Genomic DNA, 13,827 nt, shown 5'->3' on the forward strand with positions numbered 1-13,827 from the left:
ATACAATGCGAATGATTCTTCCACTTGAAATATAATACATTGAAAGTCTCTGAAAAAAAGTTTATTCAATCCAACTAATTAAGATGCATACAAGTAATGTTACATTTGTCAAATTTAGACAGACAAATTTAACAAAATTTGTCAGTATGTAAAATTGATGAAAATATTTGAAAAATTATAGTTAGAGAAGCCTTGCAAAAGAGAAGAAAAGCTTTTGTCAACAATATTTAGAGGAATATGCTGGTGTTATTATGCTTACAGAGCCTAAAAAAACACAAACTCTGAAAATGAAAAGCAATAGACTGTAATTAACTAAAAGTAAAACAAAATCATAGCATTGTCCAGGTGATAAGCAAACCTATGTTCCAAGATATATCAAATGTCAGTAATTTTTGTAATGCAATTTGCTCTTCTTCATCAATGATAGAATAAGTACGTTTTCTTGTTTTAGTAGATGTCTAAGAGAATATCACAGTTTTCACATTTTTTTTTATAAATTAATGCATTGGGAAATTGTAGATTTGGTGTTCGTAACAAATATTTTCCTACAAGTTTTTTTTTTTAAATACGGTAAAATATTAACTAGGCTCGTACTGTCTAAAGGAGATTGAAACGATAATTTACTAGTTTCTGAAAGGTATTTGAATTTGTCAGTTTAGTTGTTTAAATTATCTCCTAAAAATTCTTACATTAAAATGAGCACTTGTAAGCTTTCAAGTTGGATTTTCTGAATTGTGGGCCCCTGAGAAAAATATGGGATCACAAGTAATCCATATCCTCTGGTTCTAGCTGGAGTATAGTGTTTTTTTTTTTGTTAGTAGTGTTTGGATCTTGGTAAAAACATGAAAACAAATGACATAAAATACAAAATAAACCAGAGTCTTGCGTGCGAGAAAAGCATCGCTACGAATCAAAAGTTTCAAGAAATGCAGTTATGTACTACATTACATATGCTTCCCTCTTTACTTGTATCTTGCTTTAATATATTATCATATGTCAGTGTTAGAGAAACATTACATTTTCCTTTTTTTTTCGTTTTCTCTTTTTTCCTATCTTTTTAATTATTTAGGCTGACTGAATAATCCATTCCACAACAAACTAGTTGATCCTCTTAAGATGAGTGTGAAGAGTACATTAGCATGCACTTTTCAAGATTGTTGTAAGCTGTAACAGCTAAAATAGAAAGACTGTTCACTTATACTTTATTTTTCTTTAAGAGAAATGTTAAGATCATCGACATACTTTTTTAAACAAACTCTCTTTTATTAGCTGAAATTTATTAAAAATGAAAATATTTTGTGGGTGCAGGAAGCAAGTGCCATACGGTTTAATCAGCTTTCTCAGCATTGGATATCATGTAATTCTGGTCCATGAATTCGGGCCAAATTATGTATAGCCCAACAAAAATAAACATATGTAGCATACTAATAGGGCCACGAAGCAGTACCATCCCAATAAAGAAGAAAAGCTGTAGAAATTGCTATTGGCACCTTGTACTTTGCTATTTAATCCCCACCCCCACCAAGATTACCAACAACATTACTATTTCTTTTGTCCTAGGTCCATGAGTGTCCCTCAACCCAATGGATTAGAGACTAATCTCACTCATGATATGTCTCTATCATTGGTTTAAGGGAATTTTAAACACAAGAAAAATAAACACAAGTTCTCTTATTAAATAAATTATTCTTTTATATGTGAACACAAAGAGATCTTACATTACTCCGTGAACCCATGGGTTACCAACAATAGTACTAAGACAAATTCAAGGTGTGAAATTTATCATTTTCAAAAAGTATGAAATTTATCACATTAAGAATGCGTTGGAGACACATCAAATGATAGGATAAGCAATATATATATATATATATATATATATATATATATATATATATATATATATATATATATATATATATATATATATATATTCATAAATATTCTTTGAGTCTATAAATTTTTATATCTTGAATTAGACTCATTCTTTCTTCCTAAATTTTATACAAAATAAAATAAAACAAAAACTAGTAGCTATCATGCAAGTTATACACTCCTTAGATATAATCAATGATTATATTTAAGCTTAAATATAATTATAGTCTTTCTATTTTATTTAATCCATGATTTTAGTTTTTTTATTTTAAAATAAATATATTTAATTGTTTATTTTAAAAAATCTCTAATTTTAGTCTAATTCTTAATTTTATCTATATTTATTTCTTTTATTTCATACATTTTAATTAACTAAATCATTTATTGATAGTATCTTAAATAAATATGTTAGACATAGGATTAACTTGGACCAAAATAAAAAATATATAAAATGTTGGAAAAATTGAGGATTGAATTTTTTTTATAAATTTTCTAAAATAAAGAATCAAATGTATTAATTTTAAAATGAAGTGACAAAAATATAAATTAAGTAAAAGAGTGAAACATATTATATTTAAACTTGTATACAGTTAAAAAAAGATATAAATGTTAAAAATCTTATCCAAAATTATCTAAAAAGAAAACATGTTCCCAAATTATATAGCCTTAAATATGCATATACACATATTACTGTATTAGAGTGTATGACCATAAGCTTGTAAAAGTTGAATCATTGAAATATCACACTGTTAGTTATCTGTTACCATTAAAATTAGATTAGATAAACTTGTAAGATAATTTTTTATTTTACACAAAGTAAAATAAAGAAAAATAATTATATGCTCTTTTCCTCTTTGCTATTTTAGTGATTTTCTTTTTAATTTTAACTTATTAAAGTAGAAAATTGGTTTGCATATGTTTGTATTTTATTGATGAAGTCACATTGATTCAGTATTTTTTTATCAAGATTAATTTTCTTAGTATATTCATTATATACAATCTTCATTTACTAGGCAAGTTATTAAAACTTTTCATCATTCAAATCATTTTACCATAATTATGGATACTTTTCATTTTATTAAATAAAAACAAAATGTATTCATTTGTATTTTATTTCACCTACTAATTTTAGTATTTTATATAAAGAAATAAAGTATGCTTGAATATTTTGATTTTTGTTTTATTTAATAAATTTGTTGATTTTAATATTACATACCCATTCCATTCATTAAGAAAATGAATAAAATGAACTAAATAAAAACATAATTAAACTTATTAAAATATGAGTAGTCCCACCCGCGTCAAAAGGCCGGAAGTTGGGAAAACCCGATTCTTCCGAATGCTTCGTACGCGTTAATCGTTATCGCTTCGCGTACATTTCATTAGCATAATATATTCTTTTTCTTCCATTAGAAAAAAAAATAAAAATAAATTCCGGGCTTCATTTCTTTGCTTAACAGACTGTGAGACATGTGTCTAACAAAGCATATAATTGACAGCCCCTCTGCATATAACCTATCAAGTCCAAATCTATTAATAAATATCTTCTTGCTCCTAATTGTTTATCCAATACAACAACCATGTGTGAGTTCAATAGATTGTGTACTTGCACTTCATCTAATTTAATAAAATTATTGTTTTTATAATAATTATTTTAAAATTTATATTGATGATACTTTTTATTAAGTGAAGGTGTAATTTTTTTTAAATGAGTTTAATACATGATCATTAAACTCATTTAAAAATTATATTATATGGTTTATTAGAGTATTTATTTTTGTATTATAAATTAAAATACATCATATACACTTAAAAATTAGTTGGTGTCAAATCAAGTTACAAATTTTGTAAGAAAGTTACAAATTTGTGGTATAGAAAATCAGTACTAAAAGCCACATTATATATTTTATTTTATTTTATTAATTTTATAAAAATATATATTTTGTATAATATATAATAAAGTAAGATTCTCTCTCTAATAACTTGATTTTAGTATATAAATCAAAACTCGTGCTTTTCGCGTTGCGCTAAGTTATAATCACGCTAATTAAAAGTAATGTTAGTCATATACTCAGCTACTAGCTTGATTTTTATCAGCCATTTTTTTTGACAAATTTTTTGAATTAATATTGATGAAATGTACAAGGGTATGCCGTATGCATATATATGATAAAATATGTATTTATATCTCTTAAAAAAATGTATGTATATGCTTAGTGCCGGCAGGATTTTTGTCTCTTGTCTTGTGTCGTGAACCTATTTTCTTAAAACTCTTTTTAATAATTAGAGTAAATAATAGAATAAAGCTGTACCAAAAAAGAAGATGATGTAATTAAGTTTAGCATTAAGTAATTAATGTGAAGATATACATGCAAAGCTTCAGCTAAGCTTGAAAAAAGCATTTACCATGTCAACGACAGACGGACAACAGTAAGAGATGACTTAATTATATATATATTTGGCTCCTAAATTAGTTTATCAAGCTTTTAGAATGACTTTTCATCCTCTCTAGAGACCCCATCACTGTCTGAGAGGCGTATGCTGAATAACTCAGAAAATTTATTGTCTTGTAAAGCCAATTCTCTTATTATTTGTTTTAGAAAAATGGCTGATAATTCCATTGACTCTGCCTGCAACATTAAATAAATAAATAAATAAATGAATATTTTCCTGTGAATAAACAAATTATTGGTATTTATCATTAAATTAAAAACAAAGACGGTAAATCTATCTAAAAAATTTACTTGCATATTTTCGTCATAGCATATGAAAATCATTATAAAATTGGATGCATGCACTCGAAAACGCAGTCTATCGAAGCTCATTGTAGTTGTTTATTATTATTATTATGTTGTGCGATCATTGTGGTTATATACTACTACATTGTATACTTTTTGGAGTATCTAAAAGGCCCAAATATTTCTTTTCTTGTTTTTGGTTATAAATTTTTACCACAAAAAAGTATGTAAGTAATTTTCATACAATCCTATATTTTAGTTAGATCGGATTTAATTAATAAGATGAATTTGAGAATTTTTATTGAATTTAATTTTTTTATTTATAAGAATGGAAGACAAGTATCATAAATTTATAATAATTCATGGACACGTGAGTTAGAATTTACTAATATTATAAATATTTTTATATCATTATTTAATAATAAATTATTGTGTATGATAATTATTGATTTTTGTAATAATTACTTTAAAAGTGATATAAAAAATAATTTCTAATTGATTGATAATCTAATTATTTTTACACCAACAATTATGAAAATTAAACTCTTATTTATTTTTAAGTAAAATGTCAACTTTTAAAAAAATAAAAAACATAAAACACTGAATTACTAAAACTGTAAATTGTTACGTAAACATGCAAAGATTTTTATATTGTTAGTTAAATAAAAATCAATTTAAATGTTTTTAAAAATAATTCTTAATATATAAATTTTAATCAATAGTAGAGTGGTGTGTTAAAAAAATTATATTAGAAGTATGTTTGGATTTTGAGTGAGAAAGCTCAAAAGTATGTTTGTTTGAAAATAAAATCAATTATGTTTGAAGTTATCCTTTAAAAATACGTTTGAGAGTAAAATTGTCTAAAAATTCAATTTTGGAGAAATGAGACTTGTGATACTTTTACAAACTCATCAAATTTAATCAAAACTTAAGGTTGTAAATTTTAATTCAAATATGTACTAGAAAGTATATTGTTAGCATTCCTAAAAAAATTGGGTAGGTAAATAAGAAAAAATGCATACATGTTCATCCCTCGCAAGCTCTTATGGGCGGATTTTATATAACCAATAACGCTACTTACATTTTATTAGAGATGGAATGTAAAATTGTTTTTTGTATCTTTTATCTAATGATTAAAATTATTGGGATTGTTGATACATGACATATCAAAGTCTTTATGAAGTGATTTAGGATTTGATTCTTAATCAATGTCCACACTTCATATCACTCATATATGTATTTTCACGAAATGATTCAAATTAATTTTTGAAATTCTTGGCTCGTGATACATATAATACATCAGTTGATATCTATGTTATCTTTTACTGTATCATTTAATTATAATTGGTTTCACTATATTATTTTTTTTACACGCTCATGCTTTTTGCCTTTCCTTTCCACGCAAACATGAAATCAGTGTTTAAACACACCAATTATTATTCTAATGTAACATTGTACTACCTTATAGCTTACGTTTTCACACAACATGCGTTTTTGGATGAGCCTTGTAATTTCCTTGGGGATAGCAAGACCAAAACTTAGTTGGCAGAGGCTGATCTAAGCCTCGAGAGAACGATAACCGCATTATATAAATCATATAAATTGCCTAATGCAACAAATAATGGTCAAATATAGCAGCAGCTATAACGAACACTATATAATAAGGCTCCAGTTCCTGGCGTGCCTGCTCACACAAAATCCAGAGGATGGGTTTTAAAATTACCTAAAAAGAAATTATGTATGAACATAAAACTTTTCTTGTATAATCCTCGTATATACGTAAACGAAGGGTTAAATAAATCTAATTCATCACATGTAACTTACACCTAACCTAAAACTTCTTAATTACAACTTCTTTATTTGGATATCCTAATCCTAATTGTCTTGTCTTTGGTATAGTTATAGCTAATTACATAATGATTTTGGAGTATATGCAAATAGACGACGACAATTGACAAGCATGTGACACTGAAATTAAGTCAAAGAAAGAGCTAGCAGAGTGTGAATTTGATATTGTGCCAACCAAAACACCAAATACTTTCTTGATGAGAATAATGAGGCTAGCTAGTTGAGTAATGAAGACTCTAGTTAATTACTGTACAACTTCGAACTAGTGAGTGTGTGTATTCCCTGACTTGAAGAATATGTCTTAATCTTAAGAGGCACATCTCATTATGAAGTTTAAGTTTTTCTTTCACTAAAAAGAAGATTTCTTAGTGCTGCTCGCAAACCCATGGTATTGTTGAGCTTTCTTACTTTCCTTTCTTAAATATTTTTCACAGTTAACTATCAGTTTGAAAGCAGCATCCCACTCACTTATAACCATAAGTACTCACTACTCACTAGCATCTAACTAGCAACCTTGTGTAACTGATAAGTAGTGGACAAAAGCTAACTAGATCGACCTTTAGACGTAACCAAGCTAACTTTAATTATTTATAAAGTGGCTCCAACTAAACAAAAAAATGAAACTAACTCACTTTAATTAGTTCTAAAGTGGCTCCAAACAAAAAAATTAAATCTGTTAGTTGTATATTTAGTCCGATAAGATTCACCTGTTTATGAAACTACAAAATGGATTAGTGTTTGACACTCATTTGGAGTTACACTCCATTTACACCCATAGAAATAAGTAGAATTGGAGAGCTATGGTGAGAAATATGATGGAAAGTGAAGAAAATGATAAAGATCGAGGAGTACAGAGTGACAGTAAACAAATCAACACTCCTCAAAACTGTAGAATCACTCTTTTTCATTGCCTGCGAAAATTACTTTTCTTTCATTGCAGTTATTTATATTAATGTTTTTAACTTGAAAAGTTTTTCTGTACTTTTAAAAGAAAATATGACATGTACAATTCAATTAAGTTCAAATGATATTGTTTTACCAATCTCATGCCTCACTTAGGACTCCTACGCCCATAGTTTTTGATATCAAATTACATTAAATATTTGAAAGAAAGATTTTGTTGTTTATTGTGATTTTACATTACCCGACTCAAAGTTGATGATACATTTAATCTATAAAAAATATTTTTTTCAAATAAGTTTTTGCCAAGGATATTTTGGTCTCGTTGGCTTAATTGAACATGTTTATCTTTTAAAATCAACATAATCAAACTCAAACAAATAAAATATTTTTTTTTTGAAATTTAAGATAGAATAAAAGTTATTTATAAAAAATATTAATAGTCCTTCTCCAAGAACTTTACCTGCATCAAAGGGGTGAAGCATTAGTGTGGGCCTTTGTAAATTGATAGAGGACGAAACTCCATAAAGAGCATTGTATAAATAATGTAGCCGAGCTCCTTCTCCTTCACTTCACTTCACTTCAGTCACCTTTTCCTTTTCTCTGATAGAGGACGAAACACGTTTCTCTCTCTCTCTTTTTTTTCCTCATCATCATGGCCAGACCCCAACAACGCTATCGTGGAGTCCGCCAAAGGCACTGGGGCTCTTGGGTCTCTGAAATTCGCCACCCTTTATTGTAATTCACTTTCCCTCACTAACAAACTGATCACACCACATTCACTTGACCTTTTTCTTTTTCTTTATTAAAGACAATAAATTTCCATCACAATTCTCCCTCTTAAGTTCTCTTTATGTGTCTTGAAAGCAATTTACTACATTGCTAATACTAAGCACTTGATATGGTTATTGCACTCTTGAGTTGATGGAAACTTAAACGGTTTAATTTGTCTTGTTTTTTTTCTTTGGACCACAGGAAGACTAGAATATGGCTAGGAACTTTTGAAACGGCAGAAGATGCAGCAAGAGCATATGATGAAGCAGCTAGGCTCATGTGTGGGCCAAAAGCACGCACCAATTTCCCATACAACCCCAATGAGCCACATTCATCCTCATCTAAGCTTCTCTCTGCCACTTTAACAGCTAAGTTACATAAGTGTCACATGGCTTCCCTTTCTCTTCAAATGGCCAAGCAGAAACCACCACAGAACAAAGAGCCTCAACCATCACACGGGTCCAATCCATTTGCCTCTGCCAATGCCATTGCTGGATCAAGCGCTGACACGAGTTTTCGATGGCCAGATAATAGACATGAGGAATTCAGGTGGCTTGAAGGGAATTGGGTTGGTGTTGAAGGCCAGGTTGAAGTTTCCAATCAACAGTTTCAGCCAGTTCTTGAAGATGATCACATAGAGCAGATGATACAGGAGTTGCTTGATTATGGATCAATTGAGCTTTGCCCTGTTAGCTCAACCTAGACTCTAAAGTGTAACATTCGAGGTTTTAAAAAACAGTCTGCAATCGTGTTTCCAGCCGCAACATAAAGGTTTTTGGGGTGTCTGCGACTGCAACAGTCACAATTGTGACTGATAGTCGTATTTGTCTGCAATTTTCTGTAATAAGAAGAAACATGATGAAACTGCGACTGCGGCCGTTTTTTAAAACCTTGATAGCATTCTCTATTGGCAAGTGCAAACATCTTTTTTGGGGTACTAATTCACCATGTAATAATAAAGGTATAAGCTTAGTTTAGTACCATAGGAATCTTAGTCACCTTTAGTTTCTATTACTTCACCAATTAGAAGACAACCATGCGGAACCAGAATGTAGCCAATGATGCGAATGGAATATCATGCATATGATGGACTATAATAGAGTACAATTTTCCAGCTTCTGTTTTTGTTTATATCCTACTACTAAAAGTTGTCCAAAATTCTTCAAATAAAACAGGATGGATGTGGGACCTTGTGTTAGACATGATATGATTGATATCTTCAGCTTTTATTTGTTTATGTGTTGTTTGTTATCATTATTATACGGATAATTTTTGGATTATATTTCAGTAAAGACAATAACGAGAAGAGAGAGAGATAAAAGGAGAAAATGTGGCTAATCAAGTTAGCAGTCAAATTCATCAGACATTTGTTACAAAGCAAATGTGGGAAAAAAAAACTAGGTGGATGCTACATATGACAAACTTTAACCGTTGTTCTGCCAAGGTAAAGGGAAATATTTCAAACATGATTAGCACATTGTTGTTATAAAGGCATCACTTTGGCAGTAGCAGGCACTGAAGTCAACAGTAGCTAGGCACAAAGAAACATGATGAGAAGAGAGAGATGGAAACAGAGAAAGCAGCAATTTGAAAAAATGATCACGCAATGTTTTTTGTCTAAAGTCAATCTCTTGGTATTGCATCCAAGGAATGTACAGACAGATACTGCCAATTATGACTAAGTATGCCAATCCGCAGGGATCATGATGAAGCATTCCTTCTTTGACAATAAACATTTCTTTCTCTATTGTTTCTACATAAAAGTGTAACGAGTTAAAGTTTTACCCCCAATTAAATCCAAGACAAAATGCCAACTTCATAACAGTGCAATTTGGTATGAGCAATTCTTGTGTGAATATAATGACACTCACACACACAAGTAATCATACTAAAATAAATTTGACACAAATGTCTTTACACACTTTATTATTATTTTATTAAACTTTTAATTGGTTGTGCTTATAAATATTGAGTTGTTACAATAATTACTTGTTTGTTTCATATTACCTACCAATAAAAGATCGAGATTCAAACTCAAGTTATGTGATTGTCAGTTTGTCACAAATGAAATGCTGACCATGTGAAACAAAATATCCTTGGTTATTCCTGTTTCGTAACGCGTTTTTTCAAGTTGATAACAGACCAGACGATCTTTTTATATTGTCTTTTGAAGTAATCTTCCTTCCATCCTCGATTTTTGCACACTGACCACAAAACTTGTCCATTCAAAATCCACGTACTCGATCAACTCCTTTTAATTTTAAGCACATTTCTGGTTTTATTTCCATTGTCATTTTAATCTCGTTTCCACCAAACATTCAAGTTAAAATGATAAATTTTATAACATTGAAAATTTCTTTCATCTCTTTGAGTTGCTTATTCAACGAGAGAATCATTTCTTTTTCTTAAACCGTATCTTTAGCAAAGACAATATTGGATTTTAATTATAAAGTCACAAGTTGCAATGCATGATACTTTAATTATCAATTAAGTAGATACCACTTTTAAATTTTTATCCGACTTAGCATAAAGGATGTGCGTCACTTTAGAAAATATCGACGGATTGTTGCATCACATTGCTTACTCTTTTTCAGACCGCTGTTCTTAAAAAAAACGAAATTTCAAGTCTAGTGTTAGAACAAAATTTCTTTGTGATAAAATAGTCTAGACTAACGTACAGTCGGCACTATGCAAACAAACACACATATATGTCTCGTGCATCTCTTCTCTTTTATCTTCAATAAATAAATAAATGAATTGGGAACTTTGTCTATAACTTTGGAAATGTTATGGTTGTTCAGCTACAACTTAAATTATGTGCACGGGAAGTGTCCTCCATGCTTACCATCACGATCATGTTGTTTCCAACATTGCGGACCCTTATGTCTCAATTGGCTATGCAATCATGCTTAAGTCAAACATTGTATCTAGCTGGTGGTCATACATTATCATAAAGTGCACATTTTAATTTCTTGCTATAACAAGAGATTTTCTTCAACTTAATTTTTGTCCTAGCATATTTTGGATGAAGATCACACACTTTACTATTTTTTGTGTAAACCAAACTGGATTCAATGTTCTCAGTGAGTTCTTTCTGCATGTTAAAAATGTTTATAGGGTGAAAACAACGGTTGTTATAATCATAAGATCGCCTTCATCATTTTATACTACTATATTTTTTTAACTTTTCTGAGTTTAATTCTTTGAAAGGTTGAGTGGCACAGTGAATTTCCACTATTTTATCCCCATGCTTAATGATTATTTATCTGTCTGGTAATTGATTTTGTCCCCCACAACCATTCAAAAGCACAAATTGATAAGCCTGGTGACATGACAATAAAAACCAATAAATCACATTAGTTGAGTAATCTCTTTAATGTTGTGTCTAGCAAGGATATTATAAACCAAAGTCATAATTCAGTCTTAATTAAACTAAGATGCTAATCAATAGAGTGGTTTGTTCTGAAATACGCGATAGTTAATAAACAATCGACGACTTGAGCTAGTACATTTCAGTGGTACAACATCAGTGGAAAAATAATGGGTGCTGTCAAATCTGAGACTTTTTACTAAAACTAAAAAACAAAGTAGGTTATGGACATTCCAATTTTAGGTTCAATGAACCTATCAATTTTGAGGCATTTCTGTTTGTTGAGCACATAGAAGCAACATTTATGTCCACACCGCACAGTAGCCAGCTACTATTCTAACAAGGAATAGGACACTTTCTCTATATATCTTAGCGAGAGAGACATACAACAGAGGCACACATGGGATGTTATGCATGCTTCCCTTTCGGTTGTCCTTCTCCTTCTCCATTGCTTCACAAGTTCTCAGCCTCTTGTAGTCGTCTCTGCTTGCAGGGTCTACTATCAGCCGATTGCAACTATTCAGCATCTGATTTTGGTATTCCTTTTTTCATTGTCTGTGTGTATGTTGCTATCTAGCCTTGCTATTATATGGGTACTGAAAATCGAAGACACATCCAAGTACAGTGAATCCAAAGAATGTTAGAAGTCTTGCTGATCATACGAGAGCTATTATTAACATATTTAATACTATATCTTAAACTACTAACAAGTAGTTGGTCTAAGAAATACTGAATTCGAATTGAATCCGGTTTTTTTAAGTAAAATTTTAGATTTAAATGTTAGAAGGTAAAGGAAAAACTTCACTAAAGATGGTTATCTCATCCTGATTCTTCAACAAAGATTAATTATCGATAAAAAAACAAACATGTTTTGATCTTAGTTATAATAATTTTTTTTTTGTTTTTATCTCAAATAAATTAAATCACTATTTTTGGTTAATATTTGTATGTAATATCTGTCTACTACTAATATATTTAATAGAAAGTCAAATAATCATCTTAGATAACACTTGTGGTAATCAGGGATGAATCCACATTATGAATTATGGGATAATTGATTCCACAATAAATATATATTTATATATATATATATATATATATAAACGTTTTTAATAATTTTATTTTTACCCCCTTAAAAAATTGTTGATACTTTCCTAAGACAATTGTCATATTTTTACATGTAATTAATCACATCTGATAGTTAATAATTTTATATTATTATTATTATTATTATTATTATTATTATTATTATTATTATTATTAACTATATGTAAAACAAAGTTAACTATATTTATACATCCAATTAATTATATTTTAAAGCGGTCACCAATTGTATAATTTTGAGTGGGATGAATAATATCATTTTCTAATTTTAATGCGAAACTAAGTACCTGAATTGAACAATTAGATTGCCTTCTCTCCCCTGTCTTGCATACTAGCATATATAAGCTCACATGGGTTGTCTTTTTTAGTTCTATTTCTCCTTCTGCATTCCTGTTTCATGATTCTGACAAGTTTCACATAAAAACCACATGGGTTTGGCTGTTTGGGCCTCTTGAACTATAATTTTTAAGTTTCGAATGAGTCTAATGTCAAGGGATTTGAGTAGTCCATGTGAAGTTCAAATTTTGTATAAAAAATGAAACCTTGTATGTTTGGCTAGAAATGAAGTGAGAGGAAATAAGAAGAAAAAAACAAGATAGAAATATTGAATTTTCATCATTTCTTCAAAAAAAAAAAAAAAAGAAAGAAAGATAACAATCATTTTCATTAGATTGACTGAAAACATTTCATGCCCAAAATGATGAAATAAAGTATGATATTAAGATTTCATATGCAATCTTCTAACGCAACAACAAGTAGTATAGTTTATCAAGATTAAACAATACAATAAAAAGATCTTCATACGCAATATTGGACATACCATTTAACCCTTATTCTTCTATGTTGGAAAGTATTTTAGACAACAATTGGTTGTAATCCAATGCTCATATAAGACACGTGAGACTTCATGTACAAAATACATGGATGTACAAAATTATACACAAATTGATGTTAGATTCCAATTTCTTTATTTTCTCCTAATGGTCATGGTCATTTCTCACGGTTCTGAATGACGGATAACCATTAATTATAAGTATATTTTGTGGTTAAATTATATAGGAATTTGTAATTTGTCTCTCCTAATTTTTTTTAGCAAGTAATTGTTAAATTAACATCATTTAAGTTTTTGTGCAGAAATTATTAAAAGTGATGAATTTATTATGCTTAATGAGTAAAATAAAGCTAAAAAAATAAGTTAATTCAGAAAAGTAGAGCTAATTA

General features: G+C 29.3%; 1 protein-coding gene across 1 annotated transcript; it reads left to right on the forward strand.

Moving 5' to 3' along the window:
• Positions 1-7,927: 7,927 nt before the first annotated feature.
• Positions 7,928-8,861, forward strand: LOC100777851 (ethylene-responsive transcription factor ERF003-like). The gene is given in 2 exon segments (NM_001253950.2): positions 7,928-8,096; positions 8,334-8,861. Coding segments are annotated over 2 exon segments (585 nt in total). The 5' UTR covers positions 7,928-8,013; the 3' UTR covers positions 8,836-8,861.
• Positions 8,862-13,827: the final 4,966 nt, after the last annotated feature.

The sequence above is a fragment of the Glycine max genome, chromosome 7 (genome assembly GCF_000004515.6).
Source record: "Glycine max cultivar Williams 82 chromosome 7, Glycine_max_v4.0, whole genome shotgun sequence".
Taxonomy (NCBI): domain Eukaryota; kingdom Viridiplantae; phylum Streptophyta; class Magnoliopsida; order Fabales; family Fabaceae; genus Glycine; species Glycine max.